Here is a 17,720-nt window from a genome sequence, read left to right as displayed (position 1 = left end):
CTTTTTTCTTTTCAGAATTTCTCAGAAGATTCTTGCTGTCAAAATGGTTTTTGACGAAAATTTTATCTCCTGTAGTCTGAACGTATACTAAATCTTTCTTAAAACAGCAGCAAGTTCTTAATTTCCAGTAAAACATCCACAGCTCTTTCTATAAACTGGAAGGAGTGGAAACAGCTGCAGACCTACTTTGGTCAAACACTTTTTATAGAAATATATATATATATATATATATATATATATATATATATATATATATATATATATATATATATTTAATAGAACCAAGTGATATAAAGTGACATACCAAGGAAGAATGTATTTACAAACAGTAAAAATAAGCTACTGTGTAAATAATATGCACGAAAATGATTACGATGCCTTTGTAGACATTCTGTAAGAGGTAGGTGACAAGGGGGAGACTGCTCTGCCATCTTCAAATGTCCCCTGATTCTACATTCATCAGTGTTTTTGTATTCTTGTAGGCCCAGGGGATGTTCAATAACTCCCAAGTTTTTCTATATTCCAAGGTCACCACTGTAACATGAAGCAGTGAGCATCTTTATTTGGTCGCTGAGAGTAGATTCTGCCCATAATCGGACTCTTGTTGACAATGACCCTGAAGCGTGACTTTCCGTGCTTTCGGTTGACCTCGTGTTCATCACAACTGCATCAGTGATGAATCATCCAGTTGTCTCTGCAGAAGACCATAACCACAGGCTAACATTTCTTTAGCAAACATTGCTTAAATGCAGAAGGCCTCAGAGAGAGAAGACATCCCTTAGCTAACTTCCGGTTTCCATCCTGGCACTGCACCGTCCTGGTGTGCCAACCCGTGTCACAGGTTCTAGAACAGGCGAGCCAAGGGCCCGTCACCCACTGCAGCTGTGGAGTGGGCGATCCCACTTTATTGCTGCTGTCGCTAGTGACAGAGTTTAATTTTGGAGTGGACTTCTTGGGAACAAAAAAACTGTAACGGACATCTAAGGCTTTAGTTGGGTCTGTTGCAAGAATCTGTACGATTAGAATTTCCTTCGTGGCTGAGTAGCCCATCCCATGCAAGAAGTCATCCCTGTGGCTCCAACCACTGTAGTTCATGACTGTTCCATTGATGTCAATGATGGTTTCTGAAGTGGAGATCATGTACTTTCCATTGATAAGGTACTCACCGTTTTTCTTCTTCAGGGCTAAGTAGGCAGTGAATCTAGCCTGGTCTTTGGCTTTGAACTGTCGGACTTTTATGTGAGTCGCGCCTTCTGGGATCCTCACAACGTCAGTGTAACCCTTGCTGGAAGCAGCAATGTCCACAGGGAGAGAGAGAAAAAGAAAGGGGAGGAAAGAAAGATAAGTAAATGCTTAACAAATAGATAAAAAAATAGAAATTCTCTAAAAGCCTCACCTTATCTTAATATAAAGTTTTAATGTATTAAAAAGATTCATTTAAAATTGCTTTCAAAAATTAATTTTCTTAGAACAAATTAAAATTGCAGTCAGACTATCACATTGTATACATTTTTATTATGATGTTCAAAATTAGGATGATGTTAGCAATCTGCCTTGGTTTTAAAAATTTATACTACCTTTAGTTAAAGGTTTACACAAAAATCACACATCCTTATCAAATCTTATCATCTTTACAAAGCTACTTTAGGCTTCTTCTGGCACAAAATGCACGTAAACACAAACCAGTAAAAATCTACCCTCAATTAATCTCATAGAAGTCTTTCAATGAACGTTCCTCAAGCTTGTTTGCATATTAAGATCATGTGAGGATCTTTAAAAAATTCCAAAGCCTACAAATTTAAATCCCCAGACGCCAGAGCAGTTAAACCCCCATCCTTCAGAATGGGTCATAGGCAGCAGTACTTTTAGAGTTCCTCACACTGTTCCAAGGTGCAGACTAGTTGGGAAACCACGGATTTAATTATTTGTTGGGCTATAGACAGGTTAGAGGTTCTGACTCCATTTCTACTAAAACTCTGGATTTCCTGGGGCAGGACAGAAAATAGAACATAAAATTCTTTAACTGTGTAACCGTAGCTTACCAGAACCATCGAAGGATGAAAAAATCCTTAATGCCTTAGCAAATTTCCCTGAAAGCTTAGGGTCTGCAAAGTGTTATGGTCAATTGAGCGAGGCTTTATGGTGAGTGACATATGAGATAGATCTCTAATGGCCCATCATCTGCTCAGGAAAATGGGCAAAGGCATAAATATCTCTGATACTCATAAGGTTGAAGAAAACACAAGGACAGAAAGGTTAAGTAAGCACCAAGGGACTATACCAGTGATGAGGAGTCATCTTTTGCCCAAATCTTTGCCTCTCTAAGTAATTTCACATTAAGGTCCTCATATGTTTTACTTTCCTAGTTATTTAAATAGAAACAAATACTTTACTTGTGCAGTTTGATGGATGTTTGTGAAATTTAATTATTTACTTCTGAATTCTTATTCAAGTTTAGAGGATACAGGATAACGGATTCATATATGTAAAATCCAAATGTGTTTCCCACTCAAACATTTCCTCTGAATTGGAGAGGAGGCTTATCCCCAGGGAAGGCCCCTTTCTATTGGGCATCTGACCTACCATGACGGCCAGACAGGTGTCAGAGCTTCCTACTGTGTTGAAGAGAGAAGATGCAATGCTGATGATGTTGCTTATCTATTCAATTTGATTCATTAGCTTTTTTTTTTTTTTTTTTTTTTTTGGTTGCACCACTTAGCTTGCAGGATCTTAGTTTGCCGACCAGGGATTGAACATGGGCACTCAGCAGTGAAAGCCCGGACTGACCTAACCACTGGACTTCCAGGGAATTCCCTCATTTGATTCATTATCTTAATTTTTTAAATACATTTGGACTAGATTCTGTCACAGGATTTTTTTTTTTTTTTTGAAGTATCTAATATTAAGAGATGAGATGTTTCTACAATGGCTTCAAACAAAGCCAGGAGAAAACATTCCATCTTACCTAAAAAGTCTATAACGTGGAGATGTATTAAAGTATTTGCACAAGTTCACTCCAGAGCTAATGAGTGGCAGTTCTAGGCCTCTCGACTCACAGTTTATGCTCCTTTTACCACGTCCCCATTGCATGAATCCCTTTCCTCCACCAACTGTACTTCATAACAGTTAAAATAAGTTCTGGTGATGTTCAGAGTTTAAATGATACCAAACAGAGTGTCAAGAAGGCGAAGAATATAAGGTAAGGGAATTTGATAGGAGAGCCTTTTTTTAAATCCTGTTCTTAGAGTCTGACTCATATTCACGAGCATCACTGGGAACACTCAGCACTGCGCAGGTCTCAAACTGAGCTTCCCTTGCCACTGGGAAGTATGAGGATTCATGCCCTGATTTCTTTTCTTTTCTTTTTTTTTTTAAACATCTTTATTGGAGTATAATTGCTTTACAATGTACTGTTATTTTCTGCTGTATAACAAAGTGAATCAGCTATACATATACATATATCCCCATATCTCTTCCCTCTTGTGTCTCCCTCCCTCCCACCCTCCCTATACCACCCCTCTAGGTGGTCACAAAGCACCGAGCTCATCTCCCTGTGCTATGTGGCTGCTTCCCACTAGCTATGTATTTTACATTTGATAGTGTATATATGTCCACTCTCTCAACTTCGTCCCAGCTTACCCTTCCCCCTCCCCGTGTCCTCAAGTCCATTCTTTACGTCTGCATCTGTGTCTTCATTCCTGTCCTGCCCCTAGATTCATCAGAACCACTTTTTTTTTGTTTTTTGTTTTTAGAGTCCATATATATGTGTTAGCATACGATATTTGTTTTTCTCTTTCTGACTTACTTTGCTCTGTATGACAGACCCTAGGTCCATCCACTTTACTACAAATAACTCAAGTTATTGTTTCTTTTTATGGCTGAGTAATATTCTGTTGTACATACATGCCACATCTTCTTTAGTGCCACATCTTCTTTATCCATTCATGTGTCGATGGACACTTAGGTTGCTTCCATGTCCTGGCTATTGTAAATAGTCATGCCCTGATTTCTTGATGTTTTAGTAAAATAGGTTTCCCTTTGTACTCCTTATTCATTTTCTTTGCACCCTTCTTGGTATCATTTACACTTTGGACATTAACCAGCTTCCTTGGCTACCATGAATGAATGCAGGTGTTTTCATATAACTATGAAGTATGAAGTGTGGCTGGCAAGGCAGGGAAATCTTCTTTTCTTCAGGGCTATCTCCCTAGTACAAGAACAGTACCTGCCATGAAGGAATACATGCATTCTTACATACTAAGCATGCTGCCATGGAAGGGACATTCTAGTGGGGTGGGGCTTAGACACCCAAACAAAATATATGATGATATCTGTTGATTAAGAGCTGTGAAGAAACAGAGTAAGAAGATAGAGGAATGACGAGGATGGGGGAGAGAACCTCCTATTCACGTATGGAAGCCACCACCTTGTTGGGGGGTGGGTAGTGGTGACATTTAACAGACATCTAAGGGAATTCTAGAGGAAGCACTGCTTATTAATTGTTAAAAATTGTTCCAGGCAGAGGAAATAGTGCACATGCTGCCACTTGCCATGTTTGAGGAGTGTTGGGAAGTCCAGTATGTTAATGCAGAGCAAGGGAAGTGGCCAGTGTAGAAGGGACTCAGAGCAGTGCAGGGACCAAATGTTTTAGCATCTCACAGATTATGAAGAGATCTCGGACAGTGACTCTAAGTGAGAAGGTAGCCATTGGAGGGTTGAGCCCAGGAATGCCACCATCTGACTTAGGTGATAAAGTGATGACTCTCTCTGCTTTGTGAAAAAGAGTCTGTGAGGGGCCAGGGGCCAGAAGACCCATGGGAAGACCACTGGATTGGTCCAGGCAAGAGACAATGACTACCAGATGGCAGTGCTTCTGCTCGTGCGGTAAGGGGCAACCAGATTCTGGACATATGTTGGAAGTAGGACTGAGAGGATGTGCAGATGGATGGATTGTGGGGTGTGAGAGAAAATGAGGTGTGAAAGATGATGCCAAAGTTTGGGTACTAGGCAGGAGAAGGATTGAGTTGCCCTTTACTGACGCGAAGAAAATTGAGGGAGGAGTGAATTAAAATTAGGATCATATTTGTGAAGAGGTTTGAACTTAGTGCAGTGTTTTAATATGCATTATCCCATTTGGTCCTCACAGCGACATTCATTTGCAAGGTAATTACTATTATTTCCATTCTACTCTCAAGGATGCTAATTGTAAAGAAGTTGAGTGACTCTTCAAAGATCACATGGCTAGTGAATTACTGAGCCAGAGCATGATTGCAAATATTCCAGCTACAAGATCAATGTTCTCTTATATCGATCACACTAGGCCAAGATAATTTATATAGGATACTCAAACAGGTCATTTGTACCACATACTATAATCTTGGTCAAAACAATTTGCAAGCAGTTATCTTGCAACCTGCTTGTTGCTATCATGAATGTCTTCCTTCACCTTTTCAGGTGACATCAAATATGCAGATATTTGTTGTAAATATAAAAGCTTAATGCTAAATTTAGCATTATAAAAAGAGGTTTATAAGTTGATGTAGGAAGGATACACAGCATACAGTACATAAGGTAAGGTATTACTTTTTAAAAATAATTTTATCTCTCATTTGGTTCCTGAATTGTTTCCCTTCCTTTTTTTTTGTTTCTTTTTTTCTTTTTTACAAATGGCCTGTGCATCCTATTTTTATGACCTAAGCTATAGCCTCTACTTTGGCATTTATCAGCCAAGTAAAACTGGGTAAGTCTTAAACTTTCAGAGTCCCAATTCCTTCATTTGTAAAGCAAAACGTTAGACTGGATCATTTCTAAGGAGCCTTGCACCTTTGAAATATATTAAAACACAAGATATAATTGGACTTGCAGGGTTTTTGACCTAGATGGCCCAACACAATTAGATGAATAATTATTATATCACTAACAAATAGGATTAGTAATGCATATTTTAATACAGAATAAATTCTTCAGCCATACATTTTTTTATCATATCAAAGGACATTTCTAGTTTTTTACATTACCATGGCATATGATTGTTTTAAGAAATTCTTATTGTTGACTTGGTTTGTATATTCCTCTCCAGTTAAAGACAACAGAGCACATATATCAGGAATACAGGTGAACCTGACTAATACCACTCGGCATAAGAGTGGTCTGGTGAAGAGGAAAAACAATCCTGCATTCCAGCAGACTCTTTAGCTGACTCAGCCATTCTAGCTGATAGTATAATAGTTCATGCCAGAAAGTGGTACTTTCTAAACTTACATATATAAAGCAAGAGTGTAATCAAGGACCATAAGAGGAAGCAGGAAACTGACATTATTCATTACAGAGTAGATATAAACCAGGATAATTGTCTCAAAAACAGGCTTGCCATCTACACTACTGCAGATAACTTACACTTTGCATTGAGAAATGTTTTCTCAAGAAAACTACAGCCTAATTAGAATGTATTTGTAAAACAAAAACAAAAACAAAAACAAAAACGAACAGTAGTTAAGTTGGAAACCAGCCATCCCTTCCTAAATGGTGTTTCAGAAATAACAAATCTGCAAGATATGGTTAAAGTGGAATGTCACAGACCTTTTCTTTGCCTTTTTCACAATCTGCAAAACCTGAACCCACGGCTATTGCAGTTAATCTTCTTGCAGAGGTGACATGGGTTTCCAGTCGGCATGCAGAGCTCATTTCATGTCCTCGCCTCCCCTTCACTTCTCATATTCATAATGTGTAATTAGGTCCTGGCTAGATGTCCTCCCACAGATAGCTTATGATGTAACACGAGACCTCCTTTATCAATTTTGCAAGAGTCTAAAGCTTCGTTCAGATCAGATAAGGGCAATCGTTCTCTCAGGTTACCTTTTTTTATTGAAGGTTCCAATCACCTTTGTGCAGCTGGAGTTGTCTCCTCCACACACTCCACACTTGTCATACTGCAGCTTCGAGCCAATGATGCCGTCACAGCCCGTCCTCACACACTTTCCCCGGACGCAGACGGAATTGCTGTATGGCCTGCATTCCGTTCCATCGGTCACCTGAAGAATGAGAAACTCGTTAGCAGTGGGAAATACTTGGACCTGTGTAGGTGGGTTCTTTGATAAAATTGCAAGTTCTAATTTGGGAGTTTTAAGTTTGATTGGAATAGATAGTACTTTGGAAACTAAACAACCAATCAAAACAAACAAACAAACAAAAAAACCAAAAAAACAAAACCCATAGTCTCCAGGAGTATCCAACTGAAAAATTCTTGACATATTGGCAGAAAGAAGAAGAACTGGGATAGATTAGGGTTATGCCCTTTCTCTCTTCTTTATCTCTTGAGCTTAATTCCGAATGTGTTAGGAGACCCGAGGTCCTAGTCTCTATTTCTGTGTGCATAATACATTCCCATGGTATAGTCTTGCCTTTTTATTGCTAGAAACAATCTTTCACTTAGTGTGTGAGACTGTCTGTCACTTGTGTGGAGAGCAGAATACGAGCAGGCTCACGAATGCAGACAACCTTTTTGTTTGCACAATTGTTTTTTGTTAATTAATTTTTATAGTTGATTTACAATGTTGTGCTAGTTTCTGCTGTGCAGTTAAGTGAATCAGTCATACATATGCATTATATCCACTCTTTTTTAGATTATTTTCCTATATATGTCATTACAGAATATTAAGTACAGTTCCCTGTGTTCTACTATAAGTTCTTGTTAGTTACCTGTTTTATATATAGTAGTGTGTATGTGTCAATCCCAATCCCAATTTATCCCTTCCTCCCTCCCCGCTTGGTAGTTTGTTTTCTATAACCATAACTTTGGTTTCTATATCTGTGACTCTATTTCTGTCTTGTGCATAATTGTTATTACCGTAACAAAATTGAAAATCTACACTGGACAGTCACAACCTTGTAACGGTTGGAAAGCATTCCCTATTGTGTTGAACTGTGAGACACTGAAGTAGAGACAAATTTGTGTAAAAAAGAAGTCTGGGAAGGTCAGAGAAAAGTACTTACTGGAAGAGACTGAATATTTTTAAAGAAAATAATTGGCATATATTTAATAAGCTAGTTACAAAATACTATGTATATGGACTCAGTGGTTTGTGCATATAAGTATGTATAAGTAACACATATAGTCATATGTGTAAACATACATATTTTGTATTTGTGTATATACAAAACTCTTTCATATAAGTGTGTGAGTATATGAGGGTGTATATGTGTATAAAGTGAGGTAGGGTATTCTTCAACAGGTTAACAGTTCTCTAAATGATTATATTTCCAGGTAATATTTTTGCTTTTATTTCTCTATAATATTTTTAAATGAAAATGTATTATTTTTCAATAAAAAGATAAAACATTTTAAATGTTACATAAATTGGACATTAACTTATTTTTCAATAATATGTCATAAATATCTGAAGACCAGAGATGGTTTTAAATATAGCACCTATTTGCAAATTAGATAAACTGTTTTAAACTGCCACATAATGTTGCTTGTGAGAAATGAAACTTCAGTAAGTTAGAAAATGCTCTTCTGTGGAAAACAAGGGATAATTTCACATGCATATATTATAAATGTGTATAACTAGAAGGACATTGATACATTTTAAAGGTACAAGACATTTTAAAGTCTAGGTCAGGGATGATGATCTTGAATCTATCTTCATGAATCGCCAAAGGAATTCTTCAGTAAAAGATGACAGAAAAATAGAAAATTTTCTTGTTTTATAGTCCCCTTTACAAATGTACCTAGGGAATACTATTTTGAAGTTAAGTTTGCAATTCACCTTCTTGACAGAGAGTTACACTTTTTCAAAAATAGCTTTTAAAACATTTACTTGTTCTGTTTACAAAATCCTTTTGATTCATTGTAGCAAGTTTGAAAATATAGAAATTACAGAGGTGAAAATGAAACCTTCCAAAACCTAGCCACCCCCCCGCTCCCAAATAATGACTGTTTACATTTGGTATGTGCAGGCTCCATTCTACCAAATAATTTTCACCAAGGATGCCTACTGTTTCTGGACCGTCTGCATGCAGTTACCTTTGGAGAAAACACTACATAGTAACCGGTGCCCTTAGCTCTGCAGGTCAGTTTGCACACATCTCCTGGCAGGACGCCTGCATATTTGGGAACCCATTCCACAAATGTTTTGACTCCTTTTGCATCAGACTGATATCCATTTTTGGCCTCACACTGCTCATGACGAAAAGATTTACCTAAAAATCAAACATGTCACATTATTACTCTCTCTGTTCTGAAACTTAGATATATTCTCGTTCATTTAAGTACATTTAAGGAGATGATAGATGTTAACTTTTTTTTCCAGAGTCTCTCCACACCAGTGTTGAAGGATTTTTATCTTCAACACAGAGTTGAAAACAACAATTATTTTCTTCCTACTCCCTGAACACTCGGTTGTTTATAATAATAATTTAAAAGTCACTCATATATTTGTTATTGATTTGCATACTGGTGGAACTGTGCAGTACAAGATTGATAGGCTAATTCTCCAGCCTCCACTATTTATTACTGCTAGAATACAAATGACACCCGACATATGATGGTTGCTGACACTTGGGAGCAGTGTACCATTGGCCGGGCAGGGTAGGACACTGCAGGAGCGGTAGATGGCCCTCTTCCCTGTGCAGTAACGGCCATTGTTTCTGGGTGCGGGGTTATTGCAGTGGCGATAGGCAAACTGGACTCCTCCTCCACATGAGCGAGAACACTGGCCCCAGGACCCCCAGGATCCCCAGCTGCCATGGCTCGATGTCTAAAACAGAAAAGAGAAGATATTTTAACTGAAAAGGGAGGAAAACATTCAAAATGTACATTCAGTCACTCGGTGGAAACTTCATCACAGGTACATTTTCACTGAATTCAACATGGTCACAGGTATTGAACACTCTGGAATTACAATGTGATTCCAAATCTTGGCAATCCACCTTTTCTGTCCCCCACCCCCCAACACTAGAGGGTCTGAACACTTCACCCTAAGTACTGAGCACACTGCAAGGGTTGCTCGTGGCTTCTTTATATCTTCTGATACTACTGTGCATTTCTGTTAATAACCACCGAACCACGGTTCACTTTGTGTCCACCCTGATCTTGCATCTTTAAAGAACTGTGTGATGCTAAAGACTTTGTATGATTCCAGGTTGATTATGCTTACATCTTTTCTCACTCTTTAGCACTGAAGTTCTGCAGTCCCTTTGTTGACATCACACGTCCCACCTGTGACAGACCCTCTGCCACATGCATAAATGTATCTGACCTGGGCTTGGCTTCATTACACCCGTAGAAAGGAAATGGGACAGATACTGAAGAGCGCTCAATCACATGCACCCACATCACAGGGAATGAAGAGTCCTGTTATGACATCCCCGGTTTATTGCTATGGAAACACGGCAGGCAGCAGGAAGCTTAGAGACTCCAAAAGGAAGATACTAGAAATGCCTTTGCTGAGGGAATTCCTGAAGAGTTTCCTCTGGTTTTATGTGTCAAGGTATCTGTGTCAAGATATCTGAGGATGCTTGCTTGTGTGTTAGTCTTGAAAGGCACAGGCAACATGCCTATGGCAACACTCTTCTAGAGACTTTGACAGTGAAGGTGGCAGTTGCTGACCTGAAGCTGGACTAGGTGCATAGGGAGGCAGGAGGTGTCTCCCTGGAGCAGGTGTGGCTACTTTAGTTCTTGAAGTTAGATTAACTTGCCACGAGGGGGAAAGCATGACCATTTTGGAGTTCACCAAGTATGCATGAGGACAAGGTGTCAGCTTTGCTGCTATTTCCTTACCGAATTTAAATAAATGTATTCCAATAACTTTATGAGCAGTTTGAAAGTAAACTCCCAAGAGGTAATTTGGGGCCCTATGTGAGGTCTCAATTAGACAGAATCTGGGCTCTCTACTTATTTGCTACAGGATATAACCTGAGATCTGCATTTTCTCCAGTAATTGACAGCTGGGGATGGCTCTTGCAGGTAAAGGAGGGAGCTGTAAATAGATGCCTCAAGGAAAAATATTTTAACTAGGAAATAGAGCCTTCTGTGGCCAGTCTCCGCAGGTGTCACAGGAAGGTACATCAGACCTTGAGTCTCCAGGTCCTGCATGACAAGAAAATCACTTACTGAATAATATTTTTTCCTGGTCTTGTCCACACACTTGCCCTGCAGGCAGATCCTCCCTTTTCCACATGGTGTCCCTTCCACGGCTGGCAGCTTCTTGGTCAGACACACCATCTGGCCCTGGCGCACCACGGCGCACCAGAGGCGGGCACACACATCCATCCCGGGACACACCGAGTACTCGGGCCCGAAGGTCAGGTTGCACTGCTGGCTGGCATCGTAGGTCTGTCCCGGGAGTTCCTCGGGGCCCAGGATCTGCTTGCGTGGCAGGTCTAGCAAACAGTTACCTAAAAGAATAACCAAGATTGACCACTGCTCTATGTTTCTGTTTCAAACCTTGAAAATTATGGATCTGAAAATGCAAGACTCCAGCTGGTGCTGAAACACGATGCGTCTACAGATCTGTAGTGTGATGCCCTGGGGAGGGGACTCCCTATGGACAAGCCTGCGTGCCTCTGTGAGCTCACCAGCACCCACTAGGATTTCCCATGGATGATGTGCTCTGGGGTATACATAATGATGTGCAGTGGTTTGATTACATAAAATTATTTCATATTAATTAGCTGTGAAAATAGTCATTGTGCTGAGGGACTAACAGAAACTGGGATGGACTCAGAGGAAATAAGATAGTGGGTATAATAACAATGACAACAACAGGGCTTCCCTGGTGGTGCAGTGGTTGAGAGTCCGCCTGCTAATGCAGGGGACACGGGTTCGTGTCCCGGTCCGGGAAGATCCCACATGCCATGGAGTGGCTGGGCCCGTGAGCCATGGCTGCTGAGCCTGCGTGTCTGGAGCCTGTGCTCCACAACGGGAGAAGCCACAACAGTGAGAGGCCCGTGTACCGCAAACAACAACAACAACAACAATAATAAATAGGTGTTTACAACTTTGAGAAACAGAGTTTGTCCTTGCACCCTTTCTATATCCCTTTCTCCACTTCCAACTAGTCCATTCTTGCTTCTTCTTCATGCACCCATCCCCCAACCATGTCACCTTTCCATTAATTCCATAAGTAATAAACAAGTGGATGCCTCATTCATTCCTGCACTCACTCAACCAGCATCTGCTTAGCACCTACAATGTTCTAGCAAACATACTAGATATTAGGAATACAGAAAAATGACCCAGATCTGCCCCTAAATGTCTCCCAATAAACTGAAGGAAATAAAGTCTTTCTCTTAGACTGAAAGAATTTAAAAAAAGAGTTTTCAAGCATCACATATCTGGAGCAGTGGGAGAAGAAAAGAAAACATCTTTGATAACTTGGGACTATGCCCATGTTTTTACTCTTTGCATCCTTTTTCTCCCCTTTATATCAGTTATTGAACGCAGTTGGTATTTGTTGGGTCTTTGGAGTGTGTTTGTCACAAACCAGTTGGTGCTCTCTGTACATAGTGATGTGGGGATTATAAAGGGATTGGGGTGGGGCTTCATCAGTAGAAGCTGACATAGACAGTGCAAATTCAGAAGATGAACTGTGCCTCACCTTCCCCAAAAAGTTTCCCTAAGAAATCCCTTCCCAGTGAGTTAACTCCTTCAATTCCTCTCTTCATACAGGAGCTTACATATTGCCCATCAGTTCTGGTATTTTTCTGTTTACTTGATTTTAAGATTTACACACTGATTATTAACAATACTAAAAATAATTAATATTTGTTACACACTTAACACTTATCAGTTCTTTTAATGTATTAGCTTATTCAATCTTTACAAGAACTCTGTGAAGCAGATTCTTTCATTGTTTTATTTTGCAGATAAGGAAACTGAGGAATATAAAGATGGATCAGTTACCCAAGGTCCCATAGCTGTTAGGGTTTTATGCTCAGAGGTCCATCCTGCCTCTGCTGAGCATGTGGATAGATTGCTTATTTTATTGCTAAAGGGCAGGCATGTGTAGGGATCCTTTAAATGGTAGCTAATGGTAGAAACAGTTGGTCTAAAGTTTAATTCTGGCAAAACACTAAATGGCTGAGTGTTCTTGGCCAAATTAGTTAACCACTCCCTAATTTATTTTTAAGATCTGTGAAATGTTTCTCTCCTCCCTGTGACACTGGAAGGGTAAAATTAGCTCACAGAGCTATAAGGGGGGACCAGAAAAATATAAAACAATCATATTGTTACTATCCCCAACATATTTAACAACATTTCAGATGTATTCAAGTCATTCTTTTTATTCAACAAAAGAAAACCATGTTTAAATCCTACTTTCCACTGTGAAATGGAATATCCAGCACATTTTAAGTATACTGCAAATGTTTTTACAACTACACTCAAGTTTCTTCAAAGCGAATACCTTGAAATTTGTTAATCTGTGTTGGAGGCATTATATGAAAATGAATAAAGAGCAAAGTTCCTACTTAACTTCTGAGCCAGAACGTTTGAAGAGGTAAAGCTTCTTAAGGCAAGCCAGAAAAAGCATTAAAAATCAGTATCCAGCCAAAGAGAACTTGGGGAGAAAAACATTAAGTTAAAAGAAAAACATCAACAGCAAGTCAATAGGAAGGAATGATAGTAAAACCTCACTAAGCTTTGTTTAGAAGATAAAGTGAGATGAGGCCCTTTGGAACTCCGGGAAAAGCATTATCTTCCTTGCTACATAAAAAAGAGCCTGTGTAAACCAGGGAATGCTTAGCAGATTGCTGATGGTAGAAGACTGTCAACAGATCTCTGAAGCAGCAAGAATGCTTTCCAGTTCTCCAAAAGTGCTGTTTGAAGAAACTTTTTTTTTTTTTTTTTTTTTTTTTTTTTTACTGAAAAGCACAGACTGTAAGACTGGGTAACTAAATATTAGCTGGGAAGTCTTTAACATGTGTGGGTGCATGTGGCATGGGTCGACCTCGTTTCTCCCAAGCTGAAATAACTCAGCACCTCTCCATGGATATGCGGTCACTGATATCTTCTCTACCTCCCTGATGATGTATGATGTGTGAAAAGAAACGTACAATGCAATTTGGAATCAGCTTATGACAAAGGAGGCTCCAAGATGTGGCCTCTTTTTATGAAGCTCAATACCAAAGTATAAGTTTTAAAAATGTATAACATATTTACTTGGCTATTAAAAAAAGAGAGATATCTTAGCTCTATGGTTTTCCCTTAGAGGTCATTTGGAGATGAACTTTTCTTGCTTAAAATAAAATGATTTATTCAGCTTTGCTATTCATTTATTACTTTAATGCTCTCAACATTAGGATTTGTTGCTGCATTAGTTTCTGTTAACAGTGAAATCTACAGTCTATCCATTTCATCTATATGTTGAATTATGTCCTTTGGCAATAAAATAGGTACAGACAGTGCTACCAAAGGGCAGACTTGTGCCAAGGGACAACCATAAAAAAATCAATATAAAGCCTGATTTCGAATCTCACGATATGAAATATTTAAGATTTGAGTAATAGCGGATCAGATATACACTTTTCATCTAAAAAATATGTACAGTTTGGAGGAGGGGTGAGAGAGGAAATTGATCAGTCTTTTAGTATTTTTTATACTGACCTCTAAAAGTGTCCAATCTATTGTTGACTTTTCCTAATCTGTTTTACTTTTATTCTCAACCATATCTTCACATATTTTAAAATTTATCTTAGCCTGAAATCCGAGCTGGGCTTTGCTGCTGACATTTTGTCTGTTTATTCTGTTCCACAAAATTGCCGAGTTCTTTTTCCTTTTCTCTCCTCCTTTTTCTCTCCCTCCCTCCTTTCCTCCCTTCCTTCCTTTTGTTTTAACATTCTGCATATATAGATGAAGAAAGACAATGGAAATGTGTGCACATCACATGTTTGGTTTCACCATCCATGTTAAGTTAAATGCTAAGTTAACTGTTAGGTTATAAGTAAAGTAGCAAATTTTAAAAGTAAGAGCCAGTGATGTGAGATAGACAAGTAAAGGAAAGAAAGTGGTAGTCTCTCCATGGCCACAAAGTACACTTGGGGTGATGGAAGGTATGCCATGCCTCCAGGAAATGGAGCAGAAAAATCTTTGTTTTTTTATATCTGACTTCTAGCACTGTTTGTCTTTCATATTAATGATTAATGAAACTTATCAGATGAAGGTTGGTTGTTCTTTATTCTTCTCATTCCCCCTCCCCGCCCCATTTCTAGCACTGTAGTTATTTCTGTCTTCTCTTCCTTTTTAATACACACACATTGAAAATAAGAACTGGCCCAAACAGGGAATCCCCTGGTGGTCCAGTGGTTAGGATTCTGCGATTCCACTGCCGGGGGCCGGGTTCGATCCCTGGTCAGGGAACTAAGATCCCGCAAGCTGCATGGCATGGCAAAAAAAAAAAAAAAAAAAAAAAAAAAAAGAAAAAGAACTGGTCCAAATATCCTTGGCCTAGGAAAAATCTTAATATTCTTAATGAAACTCATTCAAAGAAAGCTCACAACATTGCAAAGTTTCTACTTTTATCATTATCTCCCTGGTCTTGAAACTCTTTTCTGAGGTCTTTATTTTCATGTTTAAAAGAGTCACTGATGCATTATGGGTTCAGTGACGAATAAACTAACTTGGGCAATGACAAAGGCACAGACAGTGGTTGCTGACCAAAGTAATTCAAGGGATCTGTTTGTGGTACACTGTTTAGCAGATATCATGCCAAGGAAATTCGATTAAAAATTCTCTGTGTTGAAGCATAGCTTTTTAAACATATGGGTCACTGTGGACTTAAAGTACATGTTTTACTCACAGACCATGTTAAAGAACATATTTATTGTGAAAATAAAGAGACTACCATCATGGGCCTCGAATTTTATGAGTAGGGCCTTAAAAACTGAATGTTAAGATCTTATTACTAGCTTCACTGTCTACACTTAACAAAGGATTCAGAGAATTGGTTTTCTAATACCATTGTCTCTCCAAAGTTCTGTGTTCAGTAAGTGGCTGTAAACTTAGCTCTTTAAATATGAATTTTTCAAAGCTGTCTATAGATTTTCCTTAGCAACCTGTGTCTTGGGTGTTCTTGAGCTGTGTCTGCTTAGGCAGTGGTCCTTCTTATCACCTGGCACTGTGAACTGAGGGATCCAGCAGACAGGGCTATTGTTTTTGGCTTCATGGTTATTAAGCATTTGAGAAAAGAAATTTAATAACCTGTTTTTGCTGAACAGTTTCTCTGCCAGTGCTTACCTTTATTTTTGAGGATCATATTCCTAGCCAGCTTGCCTAGAGCTAACTTGTGTAAACACTGCAGGAAGTCTACAAGTATCTTTGCCAGGCTGGGTTGGAGGAGGTAGTCTCCATAAGACATGGCTTCTTCCTTTCTGAATCACAAATCTGCAGGCCCAGTTATTTTAGAGTATGCACACTGACTTTTCAACCATAACCTAATTGCTGCATATTTCTTTTTGGAACTAAATCGGGAAACACTCAATATTAGGAAATTTGAATTTGGCAGTGGTAGAGTGCTACACGTCTGGCTACTTATGGCTAATAATTTTAAAAACAAATGAAATGATTCAAATTTAATTGTACTCTAAGACATCATTTCTCCAGCATTGCTGGAGGTGGGAACAAGACAGATAAGCTATTACATAAATGGGTTCTCTAGGTAAAGTAGTCTTTAGACACCACCTAAAAATTGTATCAATTTTGTGAGACTATCTACCTAAAAACATCAATAGCTTTGCTGCCTTTTATATGAGTGTCCTAATTTAACCTTCCTAAATAACAGAAAATCACTTCTTTTCTGAGTATCAATTATTGTATCCTGATGAAATCTTGAGGGATTTCAGCAGGATACAATAATGGGGTAAGAGGGTTTCTGACCTTCTGGAACATGGTGCCAGACCACTGTGCTTTTACTGTTTCAGGGCTACATTTTACAGCTCTTCTGGTTTCTCTCTTATTGTCAAATGATTTTACTTCTTTCTCTCAGCTTACCTGTCTTGCATGCCCTATGCACCCAAATGACTATTTTATTTTTTTTGCTCTAAATAGTTATTGGCCTAGAAAATTAGAACAGAAATATAGTAGAACTATTTCTACTACATATGAATGAATGGGCTCTGCTTGCAAATGTGAGTAGCTTCCTACGAGTAAATTGAAAAGGTTTGATGATATGATATCAGCTTAGTCTTCTAACAAAGATGTATGTTTGTTTGCTTTTTTGTTTATTTTTCCATCGTCTTGGGCTTTGACTGTCCCATTGGTTCTCTCCTAAGCTCTGGAGTTGAAATGTCAGAACTGCCACCATCTGAAAATCCTGTTGATTAGTTCCTATTGTCATACTTTGGCTTTAACTGACTTAAGTCAGTTTTTGGTTGCAATCTAAACGTTATTAAATTATTTAAATTCAAGTGTAAATGACAGAGAGTCAGAGAGTATTGTACAGAGAGTATTGTAGCTTCAGTTCTGCATCTGTTTTGAAATGAATATAATTGAACTTTGCCACTGCTACAGTGCTTTTCTTAGATTCTCATCATTCTGAAATTACTTTACTCACTTTAGGCTACTGATAACATTGAAGTTTTTGGTTGGATGGGGCAGTTAAAACACAAGACTGCTTAATCAACGCATTCAAAAGTCAGAGAGCCTAGGCGTGATGAAATGAATGAATGAATGAATATATTATGACAAGTTCCTGTCCAACAAATGTTGGTAACTGAATTTAGTT

General features: G+C 38.7%; 1 protein-coding gene across 2 annotated transcripts in view; it reads right to left on the bottom strand.

The window, feature by feature from the left end:
- Nucleotides 1-285: 285 nt before the first annotated feature.
- The window catches only part of ADAMTS5 (ADAM metallopeptidase with thrombospondin type 1 motif 5), a 46,230-nt gene continuing 28,795 nt past the window's right edge, over nt 286-17,720 (bottom strand). For both annotated transcript variants that reach the window (XM_060098590.1, XM_060098591.1), the window contains exons 5-9: nt 11,114-11,397; nt 9,575-9,758; nt 9,026-9,201; nt 6,856-7,031; nt 286-1,285 (exon numbers count right to left, since the gene is read on the bottom strand). In XM_060098590.1, the coding sequence (XP_059954573.1) occupies nt 718-1,285; nt 6,856-7,031; nt 9,026-9,201; nt 9,575-9,758; nt 11,114-11,397 (1,388 nt within the window). In that variant the 3' untranslated portion in view covers nt 286-717. The remainder of the gene's footprint in view (nt 1,286-6,855; nt 7,032-9,025; nt 9,202-9,574; nt 9,759-11,113; nt 11,398-17,720) is intronic.

The sequence above is a fragment of the Mesoplodon densirostris genome, chromosome 5 (genome assembly GCF_025265405.1).
Source record: "Mesoplodon densirostris isolate mMesDen1 chromosome 5, mMesDen1 primary haplotype, whole genome shotgun sequence".
NCBI lineage: Eukaryota > Metazoa > Chordata > Mammalia > Artiodactyla > Ziphiidae > Mesoplodon > Mesoplodon densirostris.
The sequence above is the reverse complement of the archived record's forward strand: the minus strand, read 5'-3'. Positions and strand labels throughout refer to the sequence as shown.